Source organism: Oncorhynchus mykiss, chromosome 6, assembly GCF_013265735.2.
Source record: "Oncorhynchus mykiss isolate Arlee chromosome 6, USDA_OmykA_1.1, whole genome shotgun sequence".
NCBI lineage: Eukaryota > Metazoa > Chordata > Actinopteri > Salmoniformes > Salmonidae > Oncorhynchus > Oncorhynchus mykiss.
This window is the reverse complement of record NC_048570.1, coordinates 94,554,254-94,573,727: the sequence shown is the minus strand read 5'-3', so window position 1 is coordinate 94,573,727 and position 19,474 is coordinate 94,554,254. Positions and strand designations below refer to the sequence as shown.

General features: G+C 43.6%; 1 protein-coding gene and 1 long non-coding RNA gene across 2 annotated transcripts in view; both read left to right on the top strand.

The window, feature by feature from the left end:
• Positions 1-303: 303 nt before the first annotated feature.
• LOC118964993 lies at positions 304-2,502 on the top strand. Its single transcript, XR_005052352.1, has 2 exons — positions 304-926; positions 1,998-2,502. It is a non-coding gene; the product is annotated as an uncharacterized LOC118964993 (long non-coding RNA).
• Positions 2,503-6,890: 4,388 nt separating this feature from the next.
• The window catches only part of LOC110525058 (probable E3 ubiquitin-protein ligase HERC1), a 241,985-nt gene continuing 229,401 nt past the window's right edge, over positions 6,891-19,474 (top strand). Inside the window, exons 1-5 of the mRNA XM_036981638.1 lie at positions 6,891-7,256; positions 14,312-14,494; positions 14,914-15,696; positions 17,575-17,670; positions 17,833-18,027. Of these exons, the coding sequence (XP_036837533.1) occupies positions 14,336-14,494; positions 14,914-15,696; positions 17,575-17,670; positions 17,833-18,027 (1,233 nt within the window). The 5' untranslated portion in view covers positions 6,891-7,256; positions 14,312-14,335. The remainder of the gene's footprint in view (positions 7,257-14,311; positions 14,495-14,913; positions 15,697-17,574; positions 17,671-17,832; positions 18,028-19,474) is intronic.

The following is a 19,474-nucleotide window of genomic DNA, read 5'->3' as shown; positions in this document are numbered from 1 at the left end:
GTTTTCTGCTGTGGTTTAGCCGTTAAACCCATGCCAGGCCCTGGTGCGCAGACTGTCTGTCATTAATCTGGAGAACTTCAGGAGACAGTAAACACGACACAGATGGAACGTACGTCCTGCAGTACAAAACATCATACAATATCACCAACATGCCATTAGGTCATTGATAAGTGTGTGTGTGTGTGTGTGTGTGTGTGTGTGTGTGTGTGTGTGTGTGTGTGTGTGTGTGTGTGTGTGTGTGTGTGTGTGTGTGTGTGTGTGTGTGTGTGTGTGTGTGTGTGTGCGTGTGTGTGTGCGTGTGTGTGTTTGCGTGCGTGCGTGAGTGTTTGTATCTGTCCATGTGTGTAATTGTTTGTGATGTCAATAGGCCAATACATATGCTGTAGTGTGTCAGAACATCTTTATCAGGATTGTGTCTCTGCGGGGACTAGATGTCGATCAGGATTGTGTCTCTGTGGGGACTAGATGTCCATCGGGATTGTGTCTCTGTGGGGACTAGATGTCCATCAGGATTGTGTCTCTGTGGGGACTAGATGTCCATCAGGATTGTGTCTCTGTGGGGACTAGATGTCAATCGGGATTGTGTCTCTGTGGGGACTAGATGTCCATCAGGATTGTGTCTCTGTGGGGACTAGATGTCTATCAGGATTGTGTCTCTGTGTTGTCTAGATGTCCATCAGGATTGTGTCTCTGTGTTGTCTAGATGTCTATCAGGATTGTGTCTCTGTGTTGTCTAGATGTCTATCAGGATTGTGTCTCTGTGTTGTCTAGATGTCTATCAGGATTGTGTCTCTGTGTTGTCTAGATGTCTATCAGGATTGTGTCTCTGTGTTGTCTAGATGTCTATCAGGATTGTGTCTCTGTGTAACCACCTGACCAGGATGATGAGAAGAGGGCAGGAACAACAACAACAACAACAGGACCAGGTGATGACCACACACACACACACACACACACACACACACACACACACACACACACACACACACACACACACACACACACACACACACACACACACACACACACACACACACACACACACACACACACACACACACACACAGTCTGTCTAATTTACCCATTCATATTACACAGTCTAACTAACCCAATAATATTACACAGTCTATGTCTAATGAATCATCAATCAATCAATCAAATGTATTTATAAAGCCCTTCTTACATCAGCTGATATCTCAAAGTGCTGTACAGAAACCCAGCCTAAAACCCCAAACAGCAAGCAATGCAGATGTAGAAGCACGGTGGCTAGGAAATACTCCCTAGAAAGGCCAGAACCTCGGAAGAAACCTAGAGAGGAACCAGGCTCTGAGGGGTGGCCAGTCCTCTTCTGGCTGTACTGGGTAGACCAGAGGAACCAGGCTATGAGGGGTGGCCAGTCCTCTTCTGGCTGTGCAGGGTGGAGATTAGAAACCTAGAGAGGAACCAGGCTATGTGGGGTGGCCAGTCCTCTTCTGTCTGTGCAGGGTGGAGATTAGAAACCTAGAGAGGAACCAGGCTATGAGGGGTGTCTTCTGGCTGTGCCGGGTGGAGATTATAACAGAACATGGCCATTGTATTTCACAGTCATGAATTAATATTGCACAATCTATGTCTAATTAACCCATGTAATGCTGCTGATGCCACTGATCACTCAGCCAGTACATGGGACGTGTGTGTAAACTTGTTAGTGATGGGTCAAGAAGTGATGTGTTGTTGTGCTGTTGCCCTCGGTTACGTAAAACACAAATATTGTTGCGTTGTCATCTCAGCAAGATACACACGAAAGTCATTCACACGGATCTACCCAATCATATCTATAATCCACAGTAACTAAGCAACATACTGAACCTTGTCATTGTGTTTAACTGCGGTCCACTCTGGAGTACAGAGATGGCGGCCTACCTAACAGCTATTCTGTTGACTATCTATTACCGGAGTCATTACAGAGAAACAGAGTTGTACCTCCTAGAAATAGACAATACTGGTTGTGTTTTCAGAGGAGCTGTGACAGCGACAACGAGGAAGAGACCAGGAAGACAAGACTACAGACCAGGAAGAGGAGTAACACTTCCTGAAGACAACATCCAATCAAAATGCCACCATTCCTCCATTCCACTTCCTGAAGTCAACAACCAACCAAAACACCACCATTCCTCCATTCCACTTCCTGAAGTCAACAACCAACCAAAATGTCACCATTCCTCCATTCCACTTCCTGAAGTCAACAACCAATCAAAACACCACCATTCCTCCATTCCACTTCCTGAAGACAACAACCAAGCACCATTTAAATCCAGTTGTCTATGAAGTTATAGTCTTTTCTCAGTGAAAGGTCATAGACCTTTTTTAATGATACTTCTGTATGTTAGCTAGCTTTTTATAAATCTGTTTACGGTGTAGTGGTTGTATATGTCGGGAAATACAAGACAGCAGAATGAACCCGTTTGTGTTCTTACTGTATTTTACATCAGTGTTGCATGTATAAAATATGTTTTCCTATTAGATTATGTGTCACGCCCTGTTTATTCTCTATGTTGGTTGGGGCGTGACAGTGTCTAGGGTGGGTTATCTAGGTGATTAATGATTTATGTTGGCCTGGTATGGTTCCCGCATTCAGAGGCAGCTGTTTATTCTCTATGTTGGTTGGGGCGTGACAGTGTCTAGGGTGGGTTATCTAGGTGATTTAATGATTTATGTTGGCCTGGTATGGTTCCCGCATTCAGAGGCAGCTGTTTATTCTCTATGTTGGTTGGGGCGTGACAGTGTCTAGGGTGGGTTATCTAGGTGATTTAATGATTTATGTTGGCCTGGTATGGTTCCCGTATTCAGAGGCAGCTGTTTATTCGTTGTCTCTGATTGGGGATGATATTTAGGCAGCCATTTCCCCTTTGTGCTTTGTGGGATGTTGTCTAGGTATAGTTGCCTGTGAGCACTACTCTGAGCTTCACGTTTCGGGGTTTTTTTTTCTTCGCTTTATTGTTTTTGTTTTTGTTTTGTTTTTACGTTTCTTTTCCAAAATAAAAGGATGGAAACACCACGCTGCATCTTGGTCCGCTCGTTATAACGATCGTGACATTATGTTTAACCTGTGTATGCATTCTCTATACTGGCTATCGCCATTTCCTTACATAAATCTATCACCACTTTTCAACGTGTGATTTATGGGGAATTCATCAATATTTCCTGTATTTTACTGTATTTTTCTGATTTGTAAACTATATTATGAAACCCTACGACCCAAACCAATCCCTAATTGCTGTAACAATAACAATAAATATGACTGTAAATCTTCTCGGACTCCGTGAGGCGAAGCTAAGCAGCAACATGTTTTCACGCCTGGTTACTTTCTTATATCAGCCAGCGTGTTTTCTGACTCTTTTTCCCAAGACACTCCAAACAGCAAGATGAGTTGAGTACATTCATTCACCTGAACAATAAACCCAAAGTCAACTCTTTCTTTGGCTTCTGTCTGTAGTCTCTAGACCTCAGTTAAATCAGCTGAGTAGTAGTCTGTAAAGCACTGCAGTTGGTTTCTCTACAGGATGCTGAATGACTGACAGTTGGTTTCTCCTCACCAGTAATAACATCACATACAGAGACCCAGTAACCAGTAATAACATCACATACAGAGACCCAGTCACCAGTAATAACATCACATACAAAGACCCAGTCACCAGTAATAACATCACATACAGAGACCCAGTCACCAGTAATAACATCACATACAGAGACCCAGTCACCAGTAACATACCAGTAATAACATCACACACAGAGACCCAGTCACCAGTAATAACATCACATACAGAGACCCAGTCACCAGTAATAACATCACATACAGAGACCCAGTAATAACATCACATACAGAGACCCAGTCACCAGTAATAACATCACATACAGAGACCCAGTCACCAGTAACATACCAGCAATAACATCACATACAGAGACCCAGTCACCAGTAATAACATCACATGCAGAGACCCAGTCACCAGTAATAACATCACATACAGAGACCCAGTAATAACATCACATACAGAGACCCAGTCACCAGTAATAACATCACATACAGAGACCCAGTCACCAGTAATAACATCACATACAGAGACCCAGTCACCAGTAATAACATCACACACAGAGACCGAGTCACCAGTAATAACATCACATACAGAGACCCAGTCACCAGTAATAACATCACATACAGAGACCCAGTAACCAGTAATAACATCACATACAGAGACCCAGTAATAACATCACATACAGAGACCCAGTCACCAGTAATAACATCACATACAGAGACCCAGTCACCAGTAATAACATCACATACAGAGACCCAGTCACCAGTAATAACATCACATACAGAGACCCAGTCACCAGTAATAACATCACATACAGAGACCCCAGTCACCAGTAATAACATCACACACAGAGACCCAGTCACCAGTAATAACATCACACACAGAGACCCCAGTCAACAGTAATAACATCACATACAGAGACCCAGTCACCAGTAATAACATCACATACAGAGACCCCAGTCACCAGTAATAACATCACATACAGAGACCCAGTCACCAGTAATAACATCACATACAGAGACCCAGTCACCAGTAATAACATCACATACAGAGACCCAGTCACCAGTAATAACATCACATACAGAGACCCAGTCACCAGTAATAACATCACATACAGAGACCCAGTCACCAGTAATAACATCACATACAGAGACCCAGTCACCAGTAATAACATCACATACAGAGACCCAGTCACCAGTAATAACATTCATGATGTTCATTATTTTTCTGTATTGTAATTTTGTTTTGTTTTAGTGATTCACCATAGTGAAGGAGTAGGCTCAGGTTTTATGGGTCTCTGTGTTTTTGGTTGGATAGGTTTCTCAATTTCTTTATTAGGTTTTTGCATTCTTCGTCAAACCATTTGTCATTGTTGTTAATTTTATTAGGTTGTCTGCTTACTTTAAAAAATATAAAGATTTGATAGGGAAGCTGAGAGGTCAAATATACTGTTTAGGTTTGATAGGGAAGCTGAGAGGTCAAATATACTGTTCAGGTTTTCTACTGCCACGTTTACACCTTCACTATTACAGTGAAACATTTTGTCCAGGAAGTTGTCTAAAATAGAGTTAACTTGTTGTTGTCAAATTATTTTTTGGTAGATTTCTACACTATTATACAGTCCCTTTGGCTTTGATGCCTTATGATTGAGAATTTCTCTCTCTCTATCTCTCTGTGTAGAGTAGCAGCCACAGTCTGAGCTCCAGAGCAGCTCTCCAGTAGAGATATGACCTAGGGCCCCTCTGTACTGTTTCTGCTCAGCCCAGATAACCACAACACTGCTTCCTCTGGCTGCTAGGCCACTCGGTAATTAACACTAGTCTCCACTCTATTTAATATTAGTTGAGGATTCAGAGATATAGCAGGGCCAGTGGCCACATAACATTAATCAATACATTTTATCCAATCTCTCACTCTTTTAATAATCCAAAACGTGTGGGTCCCTTGTCTGTATGTCTCTGTAATAACTAGAATAATGTAAACACTAGATTAATGTAAACACTAGAATAATGTAATAACTAGAATAATGTAATAACTAGAATAATGTAATACATATATAATGTAATAACTAGAATAATGTAATACATCTATAATGTAATAACTAGAATAATGTAATACATCTATAATGTAATAACTAGAATAATGTAATAACTAGAATAATGTAATACATCTATAATGTAATAACTAGAATAATGTAAACACTAGAATAATATAATACATCTATAATGTAATAACTAGAATAATGTAAACACTAGAATAATTTAAAAACTTGAACAATTAATAACTACAATCATAATGTAAAAACTATAATAATGTAAAAACTAATAATGTAATAACTCTATAATGTAAAAACTATAATAATGTAATATAATAATGTAATAACCTTAATAATGTAATAACCTTAATGTAATAACTAATAATGTAATAACTATAATAATGTATTAACTCTATAATGTAAAAACTATAATAATGTAATAACTATAATAATGTATTAACTCTAATGTAAAAACTATAATGCAATAACTAATGTAATAAATATAATAATTTAATAACTACAATAATGTAATAACTATATCATGTAATAAATATAGTACTTTAACTATAATAATGTAATAACTATAATGCAAAAACTATAACAATGTAATAACTATAATGCAATAACTATAATAATGTAATAACCATAGAATGTAATAACCAAAAATGTAATAACTCTATAATGTAATAAATATAATAATGTAATAACTATATCATGTAATAACTATATAATATAATAATTACTATAATGTAATATAATAAGGTGTAATAACTATAATACTGTAATAACTGTATAATACAAGTGGTCATTAAAACAGTTATAGTTGACTGCTGTTACATGCTTCATTCATCATTGTGACGGTATTACTGTATTGTGCATAGGGGCAAACATGCATGAACTGGATCCACTAGCCCTGTGTCAAATTTAGGCCCAAAGGCATTTGCAGAATAATTAACTATGATGACGTTGCAAAAATCATTTATATAACCACTGGAATTGATCATTCAATATTGAAATTCTTGCACAACAAGAGTCGGCATGGGTTCGAATCCGATCCCCTGCCCTTAGACTCCCCCTCCCCTATTTTAGACTTCCAACACTTTACTATCTCTTCAATACATCTGCCAAAAAAAATGACGAAAGGACTGGTACTTCCCCACTCCTTAAAAAAAAGAAACATTTATTTATATATTTTTTTACATTATAGACAAAAATAATTTCTGTTAACCATTGGAATTGACCGTTCCATATTGAAATGAATGCATGTTACTTTGTTTTCATGCCTGCGGTCAGTCAGAAGCTAAGCCTATAGCTAACTGACTGTAGGAGTTCAACACAACACGACAGACAGACGCGTCACTGCAGCCCAGGTCTGGGGCTGAAGGAAAAGGGTTGGGAGTGAACCTCTCATCTGGATCCCAATGCAGTGGAAGTTGCAGCCAGAAACGAGAAGGTGGGAAGAAAGGAACTTCTGACTGGCAGCCTTTTGTTGTTGTTGTTGTTGTAACTAACGACACCTTATCAAAAACCCACAAATACACTTACGGGGATACACAAACCTATACGTTCTGCGGTTGCTGAAACCTTTGTTATTGCAATGAAGTGTATTGACGTGCCACAGTGAAGAGGCCCCTTTTTGACAGTTGATGGTAAGCTACAGTACCCAGCTAGGCTAGCTAGCTTGGCCTTTCTATGTGTTTAGCTTGAATGCAATGTCAATACTTTTCCTACTATTCATTTTACTATTGCAAAAAAACAGTGCCGGTCTTGCTTATCTGTATCTTTGATGGCCAATTAGCTAGCCGTAGCCTGTGTTTGCCATGTACCTACATCTGTATGAGTTGCTTTCAGCTATCTAGCTACCTAGCTAGCTAACAGCAAAGTGGATCATGTTGGTTAGCATCGGTAGCCTGCTAGCATTAGCTTTATGTTGTGCTTCAGCTCCAGTTTACAACATAACAGTAGTTAGCTAACTGTTAGTGTGTAACAACGCTGTAATAAACTTAGCCAGCATGCTAGTGAGCGAATTATTTTGATTATGGCCTATGTAGCTAACAACACAGGCCTAGTAGACTAGTTGAATTGTAGCTAGTTCCATGCGATGGTAGCTACAGTAGCTAGTCTGTTAGCGTACCTTACTATCCAGCTGTGTCATGTCAGTCTAACATATTCCGTGTCTGGTGAATATATTAGTCAAGCTAGTTTACCAATAAAAAATAGCATTTATGTTGTTTTTGTGCATAGTCTGTTAAAGCTAGGTAGGTTAGAGATGTGGAATGTGTTAGTTAGCCCGCTAACGTTAGCTACTAGCTAGCTAGTTTGTGCAATTAGTGAAGCTAGCTAGCCAGCTGATTTGCCTACCTTACTGTTTATCTATCATAGGCAAGTATTTAGTAGCTAGCTAGTTAGCTGAAGTAGCTAGCTGAGTTTACAGTATATCAACACTGTATTGCTTACTATGACCATTTACAGTATTCCACCTTGCTGGCCTTACTCACCTGAGGCTGTCACTGGGCACCTACTGATTACACAGTACGATTTATAATATGACAGACAGCTGTCAAAGCAATGCACTTTATGTCAATCTTGTATGTTCAGTAATGCAGCAGGCAGACAGCCCGCCTGCTAATGAGATTGTCGATAATGCAGGTGCCCTTCTTCTTGAGCTCAATATAGCATGGTGAAAGCTGTACATTAAAAAAATATATATATATCAGAATTTGAGTAATTTAGCAGATGAACTTATCCAGAGTGATTTACGGGAGCAATTAGGGTTAAGTGTCTTGCTCAAGGGAACATTGACAGATTGTTCAACTAGTCAGCTTATGGTTTTGAACCAGCTACCTTTGGGTTACTGGCCCAAACGTTCTTAACCACGAGAGGCTACCTGCCGCCCGTCATACAAAAATGATTGTGCAACAAGAGAGAGAGAGGAATCCTTCTATAAAACGCACGTAGGAAATGCATTGTCACTGTGTAGTGCCATGGCCACTTCCAGACCGTTAGGCATTAAGCATCACCATAGCTGTGGACAGTGAAATCAATGTTTACAAGATTTCATGGTTGTCGAATGCATGTTTAACCTATGGTACTACTAACATTCAGTTATTTGTATTGCATAGTGTATAATGACGAAAGGTAGCTAACAACTAGGCCTGCTGGTATGAGTGAAGAGGGGGGGGGGTGAGGGAATAGCCGAGACGTAATAGACAAGCCAGAAGGGAAGGCGAAAACCTTTCTTCTTCTACACTCGGTATCAGGTGACCTATTCCCCCCCCTCCAGATAAAACAGGTTCATAATCCAATAGTAAGTGCTGTTGAAATATTACAGCCTAATTTTGTTGTCTAGGCCTTCCGCATGTTTCTCTCCATGTTGCTTCCCCGACGTGTGTCGCTTCCCCGACGCGTGTTGCTTCCCTGCGATAGTTCATGCAGGCTATGACTGCTGTGCTGATGTGTACTGGCTGATTGGTCCGCTGGTGTAAATAAGCCTATCCTGCGAGAACTGAGAGTATCTGTGTCAGAAGCACATGTAGGTCTATGTTTACTACTGTTATCCTGTGTAATTGGAATGATCTGAAACGTTTACACCTAGGTCGTTGGGGAATATGCGATGACACGGTTACTTCCAGCAAAATTAGGTCATTACATTGGCTCCATGGATTAGGTCGACAGCATGTTGGTAAATCTTCCCCCGAGGAGTATTGGGGATTGCCATCTGTAGTAATTGGAGCGCAGTGTTAGGCTAGCTAACTGTTTTACAAGTCATACATCATATCAATGGGTCTAGTTGGAGTTGTGAGGACATGTTGGAGTTCCGAGGACATGTTGGAGTTGTGAGGACATGTTGGAGTTGTGAGGACATGTTGGAGTTGTGAGGACATGTTGGAGTTGTGAGGACATGTTGGAGTTCCGAGGACATGTTGGAGTTGTGAGGACATGTTGGAGTTCCGAGGACACGTTGGAGTTGTGAGGACATGTTGGAGTTCCGAGGACACGTCGGAGTTGTGAGGACACGTTGGAGTTGTGAGGACACGTTGGAGTTGTGAGGACAGACATGTTGGAGTTCCGAGGACGGACATGTTGGAGGTCCGAGGACAGACATGTTGGAGTTGTGAGGACATGTTGGAGTTGTGAGGACATGTTGGAGTTGTGAGGACATGTTGGAGTTGTGAGGACACGTTGGAGTTCCGAGGACACGTTGGAGTTCCGAGGACACGTTGGAGTTCCGAGGACACGTCGGAGTTGTGAGGACACGTCGGAGTTGTGAGGACACGTCGGAGTTGTGAGGACACGTCGGAGTTGTGAGGACATGTCGGAGTTGTGAGGACACGTCGGAGTTGTGAGGACACGTTGGAGTTGTGAGGACACGTTGGAGTTCCGAGGACGGACATGTTGGAGTTCCGAGGACGGACATGTTGGAGTTCCGAGGACGGACATGTTGGAGTTCCGAGGACAGACATGTTGGAGTCCCGAGGACAGACATGTTGGAGTCCCGAGGACAGACATGTTGGAGTTCCGAGGACAGACATGTTGGAGTTCCGAGGACAGACACGTTGGAGTTCCGAGGACAGACATGTTGGAGTTCCAAGGACATGTTGGAGTTCCGAGGACAGACACGTTGGAGTTCCGAGGACAGACACGTTGGAGTTCCGAGGACAGACACGTTGGAGTTCCGAGGACATGTTGGAGTTCCGAGGACAGACACGTTGGAGTTCCGAGGACAGACACGTTGGAGTTTCCGAGGACAGACACGTTGGAGTTCCGAGGACAGACACGTTGGAGTTCCGAGGACAGACACGTTGGAGTTCCGAGGACAGACACGTTGGAGTTCCGAGGACAGACACGTTGGAGTTCCGAGGACAGACACGTTGGAGTTCCGAGGACAGAGATGTTGGAGTTCCGAGGACAGAGATGTTGGAGTTCCGAGGACAGACATGTTGGAGTTCCGAGGACAGACATGTTGGAGTTCCGAGGACAGACATGTTGGAGTTCCAAGGACATGTTGGAGTTCCGAGGACAGACATGTTGGAGTTCCGAGGACAGACATGTTGGAGTTCCGAGGACAGACATGTTGGAGTTCCGAGGACATGTTACATGTTAGATCTATAGCGTAGTTCCAGAAGCAGAATGTGGTCAGTGTGATCAACAGTTTGCTGTGATCACATTGTCCTGCACGGATGTGATCACTGTAAGATAGTTGCTTAATTGACACACTAGTTTCAGTGGCTTGTTTCATTTCCTGTTGTGAATTGAATTGTTCCTCTCAGGGCAACCAAACAGTGTCGTCTCGTCCTCGATGGTAGTCATCCATCCTGGTAGTCACCCATCCTGGTAGTCACCCATCCTGGTAGTCATCCATCCTGGTAGTCATCCATCCTGGTAGTCATCCATCCTGGTAGTCACCCATCCTGGTAGTCACCCATCCTGGTAGTCACCCATCCTGGTAGTCATCCATCCTGGTAGTCACCCATCCTGGTAGTCATCCATCCTGTCCTTACTGGACTATTGGCACCAGACTACATGCTTGTTATTTTCTGTTGTGGTCCTTCTTCTTCTCACAGCCACCATATCAAATGGTCTCAATGATTGTTTCCCACCCCTGTCTCAATGGTTAATATCTCCCCCTCTAATATCTTCTGTCAGCTGTGACAAAGCCCCGTCTCCTGTCCTGACGGTCTGATATCTTCTATCTGTCAGCTGTAACAAAGCCCCGTCTCCTGTCCCGACGGTCTAATATCTCTCCTCTGTCTATCTGTCTGGTTGATGTCTATATGTCATGTTTTGGAGGACGCATGGCTCTCAACCTTCGCCTCTTTGGAGTCCGTACGGGAGTTGTACTAGCGATTGGATAACACGATATTGTGGAGAAAAAGGGGTTGAAAAGTTTACAAAAAAATAACTGAAATATTACATTTACATAAGTATTCAGACCCTTTACTCAGTACTTTACTCAGTGTTGAAGCACCTTTCTCTTTGGTATGACGCCACAAGCTTGGCACACCTGTATTTGGGGAGTTTATCCCATTCTTCTCTGCAGATCCTCTCAAGCTCTGTCAGGTTGGATGGGGAGCATTGCTGCACAGCTATTTTCAGGTCTCTCCAGAGATGTTCGATCTGGTTCAAGTCCGGACTCTGGCAGGGCCACTCCAGGACATTCAGAGACTTGTCCTGAAGCCACTCCTGCGATGTCTTGGCTGTGTGCTTAGGGTCGTTGTCCTGTTACAAGGTGAACCTTTGGCCCTGTCTGAGGTCCTGAGCGCTCTGGAGCAGTGTTTTAGGTTTTCCTAAAAATATTTAACCTTTTTATTTAACTAGGCAAGTCAGTTAAGAACAAATCGGCCTACCAAAAGGTAAAAGGCCTCCTGCGGGGATGGGTGATTAAAAATAAAATAAATATAAATATAGGACAAAACACACATCAGGACAAGAGAGACACAACACTACATAAAGAGAGACCTAAGACAACCACATAGCATGGCAGCAACAAATGACAACACAGCATTTTAGCAACACAACATGACAACAACATGGTAGCAACATGACAACAACATGGTAGCATCACAACATGACAACTGCATGTTAGCAACATGACAACAGCATGTTAGCAACACAACATGACAACAACATGGTAGCAACACAACATGACAACACAGCATTTTAGCAACACAACATGACAACAACATGGTAGCAACACAACATGACAACAACATGGTAGCAACACAACATGACAACAACATGGTAGCAACACAACATGACAACAGCATGTTAGCAACACAACATGACAACATCATGTTAGCAACACAACATGACAACAACATGGTAGCAACACAACATGACAACAACATGGTAGCAACACAACATGACAACAACATGGTAGCAACACAACATGACAACACAGCATGTTAGCAACACAACATGACAACAACATGGTAGCAACACAACATGACAACAACATGGTAGCAACACAACATGACAACAACATGGTAGCAACACAACATGACAACAACATGTTAGCAACACAACATGGTAGCAGCACAACATGGTAGCAACACAACATGGTAGCAGCACAAAACAGGGTACAAACATTGTTGGGCAGAGACAACAGCACAACGGGCAAGAAGGTAGAGACAACAATACACCACGCAAAGCAGCCACAACTCTCAGTAAGACTGTCCATCATGACTAGTCTCACAGTCCCTGCCGCTGAAAAACCTTCCCCACAGCATGATGCTGCCACCACCATGCTTCACCGTAGTGATGGTGCCATGTTTCCTCCAGACGTGACGCTTGGCATTCAGGCCAAAGCGTTCAATCTTGGAACTCTGGAGCTCTGTCAGTGACCATCAGGTTCTTGGTCAACCCCCTGTTCAAGGCCCTTCTCCTCCGATTGCTCAGTTTGGCCGGGCGGACAGCTCTAGGAAGAGTCTTGGTGGTTCCAAACTTCTTCTTTTTAAGAATGATGGACGCCACTGTGTTCTAGGGGACCTTCAATGCTGCAGCCATTTTTTGGTACCCTTCCCTAGATCTGTGCCACGACACAATCCTGTCTCGGAGCTCTACGGACAATTCCTTTGACCTCATGTCTTGGTTTTTGCTCTGACATGCACTGTCAACTGTGGGACCTCATATAGACATTCCAAATCATGTCCAATCAATTGAATTTACCACAGGTGGACTCCAATCAAGTTGTAGAAACATCTCAAGGATGATCAATGGAAACAGGATGCACCTGAGCTCAATTTCAAGACTCATAGCAAAGGGTCTGAATACTTTTTTGTCATTATGTGTGTAGATTGAGGACGTGTTTTTTATTTAATTCATTTTAGAATGAGGCTGTAAACGTAACAAAATGTGGAAAAAGTCAAGGGGTCTGAATACTTTCCGAATGCACTGTATATCTGTCTGTCTGGTTGATGTTAATATGTCTCTCCTCTGTCTGTCTGGTTGATGTTAATATGTCTCTCCTCTGTCTGTCTGGTTGATGTTAACATGTCTCTCCTCTGTCTGTCTGGTTGATGTTAATATGTCTCTCCTCTGTCTGTCTGGTTGATGTTAATATATCTCTGTCTGTCTGGTTGATGTTAATATATCTCTGTCTGTCTGGTTGATGTTAATATATCTCTGTCTGTCTGGTTGATGTTAATATATCTCTGTCTGTCTGGTTGATTGTTAACATGTCTCTCCTCTGTCTGTCTGGTTGTTGTTAATATATCTCTCCTCTGTCTGTCTGGTTGATGTTAACATGTCTCTCCTCTGTCTGTCTGGTTGATGTTAATATATCTCTGTCTGTCTGGTTGATGTTAACATGTCTCTCCTCTGTCTGTCTGGTTGATGTTAATATATCTCTGTCTGTCTGGTTGATGTTAACATGTCTCTCCTCTGTCTGTCTGGTTGATGTTAATATATCTCTTTCTGTCTGGTTGATGTTAACATGTCTCTCCTCTGTCTGTCTGGTTGATGTTAATATATATCTTTCTGTCTGGTTGATGTTAACATGTCTCTCCTCTGTCTGTCTGGTTGATGTTAACATGTCTCTCCTCTGTCTGTCTGGTTGATGTTAATATATCTCTTTCTGTCTGGTTGATGTTAACATGTCTCTCCTCTGTCTGTCTGGTTATGTCATAGCTTATTGTTGTTCCTATGATTGTTTCCCTTTCTTAATGGTTAGGCCTCGTTAATATCTGTCCCCCTGTCCTCCCAGGACTAATGGCAGCAGAGTGACATCATGGCCCTGATGATTCCTCCAGTGAAGCTCAAATGGCTGGAGCACCTGAACGGCTCGTGGATCACGGACGACAGCGAGTCCATCTCCACGCGGGAGGGCGTGTCCGTGCTCTACTCCAAGCTGCTCACCAACAAAGAGGTGGTCGTCCTTCCCCAGCAGGTGGGAGCAGAATGAGATTGAGTTAATGTCTGTGTGTACCAAATGGAACTCGGCTTCTCTGTGTAGAGGCCATATCGCGACACAGCCAATACTTTATTGTCAGCATTGCGCAGAAATGTAGTTTTGCGTCACGAGCTCTAAATGTCATCGCTAATCCTGAGTGCCAGTTTGTTTATACTATCATACCAACTCCTTGTCAGTCTCTGTCATGACCATCATCTGTTTGGTCCTGAACACAAACAGATCTGGGATCAGAATAAAAGGTTTAATGAGACCCACAGTGAAAACATCACATAGCACAAACAGATCTGGGATCAGAATAAAAGGTTTAATGAGACCCACAGTGAAAACATCACATAGCTAACACATCATCACCACACACACACTACATCGGCCTAATATCAATGCTGTGTCCTCAGGTGTTGTGTCTGAAGGGACCCCAGCTGCCAGACTTTGAGCGTGAGTCCCTGTCCAGCGATGAACAGGAACACTACCTAGACGCCCTCCTCAGCAGCCAGATGGCGTTGGCCAAGATGGTGTGTTCCGACTCTCCCTTCGCCTCCGCTCTGCGCAAACGCCTGCTGGTCCTCCAGAGGATCTTCTTCGCTCTGTCCAACAAGTACCACGACAAGGGCAAAGTCAAGCAGCAGCAGCACTCGCCCGACAACAACTCCGGATCGTCCGACCTGCACTCTGTCAGCGAGCGGCCGCGGTCCAGCACCGATGCTCTGATCGAGATGGGGGTCCGAACGGGCCTCAGTCTGCTGTTCGCTCTGCTCCGGCAGAGCTGGTTGATGCCGCCGCCGGGCCCCGGAGGACTCAACCTTTGTAACGACGTCATCCACACGGCCATGGACGTGGTCTCGTCCCTGCCGCCCCTCTCCCTGGCCAACGAGAGTAAGATCCCCCCTATGGGTCTGGACTGCCTGACCCAGGTCACCGCTTTCCTCAAGGGAGTGACCATGCCAAACTCCGGGGCGGACGTCTTGGGTCGGAGGCTGGCGTCGGAGCTGTTGCTGGGCCTGGCTGCCCAGAGGGGGTCCCTGAGGTACCTTCTGGAGTGGGTGGAGATGGCCCTGGTGGCGTCCGCCGTGGTCAGCACCATGGAGAAGGAGAAGATGAAGGCGTGTCTGCTGAACCAGGAAGGGTTGATTGGATACGACTGCTTCATGAACATCCTCATGCAGATGAGACGTTCCCTGGTAAGAGTCCTATAAACAACCAATCAAATCTATTCATAAAGCCCTTCGTACATCAGCTGATGTCACAAAGTGCTGTATACAGAAACCCAGCCTAAAACATGGCTACATGTCTCTTTGGCTGACTGTGTATCTGTGATGTCTCCCTATATGTCTCTGTGGCTGACTGTGTATCTGATGTCTCCCTATATGTCTCTGTGGCTGACTGTGTATCTGATGTCTCCCTATATGTCTCTGTGGCTGACTGTGTATCTGTGATGTCTCCCTATATGTCTCTGTGGCTGACTGTGTATCTGTGATGTCTCCCTATATGTCTCTGTGGCTGACTGTGTATCTGTGATGTCTCCCTATATGTCTCTGTGGCTGACTGTGTATCTGATGTCTCCCTATATGTCTCTGTGGCTGACTGTGTATCTGTGATGTCTCCCTATATGTCTCTGTGGCTGACTGTGTATCTGTGATGTCTCCCTATATGTCTCTGTGGCTGACTGTGTATCTGATGTCTCCCTATATGTCTCTGTGGCTGACTGTGTATCTGATGTCTCCCTATATGTCTCTGTGGCTGACTGTGTATCTGATGTCTCCCTATATGTCTCTGTGGCTGACTGTGTATCTGATGTCTCCCTATATGTCTCTGTGGCTGACTGTGTATCTGTGATGTCTCCCTATATGTCTCTGTGGCTGACTGTGTATCTGATGTCTCCCTATATGTCTCTGTGGCTGACTGTGTATCTGATGTCTCCCTATATGTCTCTGTGGCTGACTGTGTATCTGTGATGTCTCCCTATATGTCTCTGTGGCTGACTGTGTATCTGATGTCTCCCTATATGTCTCTGTGGCTGACTGTGTATCTGATGTCTCCCTATATGTCTCTGTGGCTGACTGTATATCTGATGTCTCCCTATATGTCTCTGTGGCTGACTGTGTATATGTGATGTCTCCCTATATGTCTCTGTGGCTGACTGTGTATCTGTGATGTCTCCCTATATGTCTCTGTGGTTGACTGTGTATCTGATGTCTCCCTATATGTCTCTGTGGCTGACTGTGTATCTGTGATGTCTCCCTATATGTCTCTTTGGCTGACTGTGTATCTGTGATGTCTCCCTATATGTCTCTGTGGCTGACTGTGTATCTGATGTCTCCCTATATGTCTCTGTGGCTGACTGTGTATCTGATGTCTCCCTATATGTCTCTGTGGCTGACTGTGTATCTGTGATGTCTCCCTATATGTCTCTGTGGCTGACTGTGTATCTGTGATGTCTCCCTATATGTCTCTGTGGCTGACTGTGTATCTGTGATGTCTCCCTATATGTCTCTGTGGCTGACTGTGTATCTGATGTCTCCCTATATGTCTCTGTGGCTGACTGTGTATCTGATGTCTCCCTATATGTCTCTGTGGCTGACTGTGTATCTGTGATGTCTCCCTATATGTCTCTGTGGCTGACTGTGTATCTGATGTCTCCCTATATGTCTCTGTGGCTGACTGTGTATCTGTGATGTCTCCCTATATGTCTCTGTGGCTGACTGTGTATCTGTGATGTCTCCCTATATGTCTCTGTGGCTGACTGTGTATCTGTGATGTCTCCCTATATGTCTCTGTGGCTGACTGTGTATCTGATGTCTCCCTATATGTCTCTGTGGCTGACTGTGTATCTGTGATGTCTCCCTATATGTCTCTGTGGCTGACTGTGTATCTGTGATGTCTCCCTATATGTCTCTGTGGCTGACTGTGTATCTGATGTCTCCCTATATGTCTCTGTGGCTGACTGTGTATCTGTGATGTCTCCCTATATGTCTCTGTGGCTGACTGTGTATCTGTGATGTCTCCCTATATGTCTCTGTGGCTGACTGTGTATCTGATGTCTCCTGACTCTCGACCAGGGCTCGTCAGCAGACAGGAGTCAGTGGAGGGAACCGACTCGGACATCAGACGGGCTGTGCTCTTTGTATGAAGCAGCTCTCTGTCTGTTCGAAGAGGTAAAATATCAACTCAAATACCATTTTTTTTTACAGGTCAATTTACGTTTATAAAAAATAAATGATCTTCTGAAAAGCTTTTATACTGCTTATGAATGTGATATGTATGGGTTACGAAGGTTTACATGTAGCCTTCTCAAGTTAAGCACTACTTCCTCCCAGGTGTGCAGGATGGCGTCAGACTACTCCCGTACCTGTGCCAGCCCAGACAGCCTCCAGAGCGGCGAGGCTCCCATGCTGTCAGAGACGTGTGAGGTGTACGTCTGGGGCAGTAACAGCTCCCACCAGCTGGTGGAGGGAACACAGGAGAAGATCCTGCAGCCCAAGTTGGCACCCAGCTTCGCCGACGCACAGACGGTAAGAGACCACAGGTCTCCAAAGGTGTGTTTGTGTGTCATTTCCTGTTTGTCTTTTTATTTTTTTAAAGCCAGTGGTTCTCAAAGCTCTTCTCGGGTGAACCTCCAGACTTTTCACAATTTTTGTTTTGTCCTTGAATTAGGTCACCTGATCTAATCAAAGACTTGACGATTAGTTGATGATTAGTTGAATCAGGTGGGATAGCTCTGAATTAGTTAAAATATATGGAAGGGCTCGTGTGGGGGGGGGGGGCCCAGAGGAGTTTGACAACCACTGGTTTGTTTATAAGGAAAGCTGATTCCCCTCGGTATTACGTCTCTGGAGAAGTTAGCTAGTGTAGCCTAGTTCTGAGAGGAGACCTTAAAGAAGAGACAGAGTGAAAATCCATTGGAGCGTGAAGAGTGACTTTCATGGATTAAAAAGTAAAGGTTACTCTGTGCTTCCCATCTTCTGTCCTCCAATCATGGTTGGTTATTGAGATATTAAATTAAGCTTGGGCGGTATTCGGATTGTCATACCCTCAAGCCGACCTTGTGCCATACCGGGATATTCGGTAATACCGGGATATTCGGTAATACCGGGATATTTGATAATACCAGGATATTCGGTAATAGCGGGATATTCAGTAATACCGGGATATTCGGTAATAACGGGATATTCGGTAAAACCGGGATATTTGGTAAAACCGGGACATTCGGTAATACAGGAATATTCGGTAGAACCGGGATATTCGGTAAAACCGGGATATCCGGTAATACCGGGATATTCAGTAATACCGGGATATTCAGTAAAACCGGGATATTCGGTAATACCGGGATATTCAGTAAAACCGGGATATTCGGTAATACCGTGAGATTTGGTAATACTGGGATATTCAGTAATACCGGGATATTCGGTAAAACCGGCAATGAACAAAATGGCCACAATTTTCAAACCCCACTGAGCTTCTGTAATCCGAAAGGTTAGCAATGCTAACAAGTACATTTAAAATCCCATAGAGAATGCTAACCAAATGCTAACGAGTGCATTGTGAACATTTTATACAGTATTTGACATGGACAGTTTTCAGGACAGACGCAAAAATGGTACTCACAGTTGGCTGCACGCACAAAACCTATATTAGACAGAAAGGGGGGGATACCTAGTCATTTGTACAACTGAATGTATTCAACTGAAATGTGTCTAAGCATTTAACCCAACCCCTCTGAATCAGAGAGGTGCGGGGTGGGGGGGGGGGGGGGGGGGGGGGGGGGGGCATAATCAACATCCACTTGATCCTCTTGATTCTCTGCTGTTACCAAGTGAAGCTTGATTGTAGAAGAAACTAACCGCTTAGCTACATAGCTAACGAGCTACTAAATTAGCAAACCAAATGCACAGAGCATTGAGCACATTTCAGACAGTTAACTTAATAATTATAAGATATCTAGCCGGAAAACATTTAGTT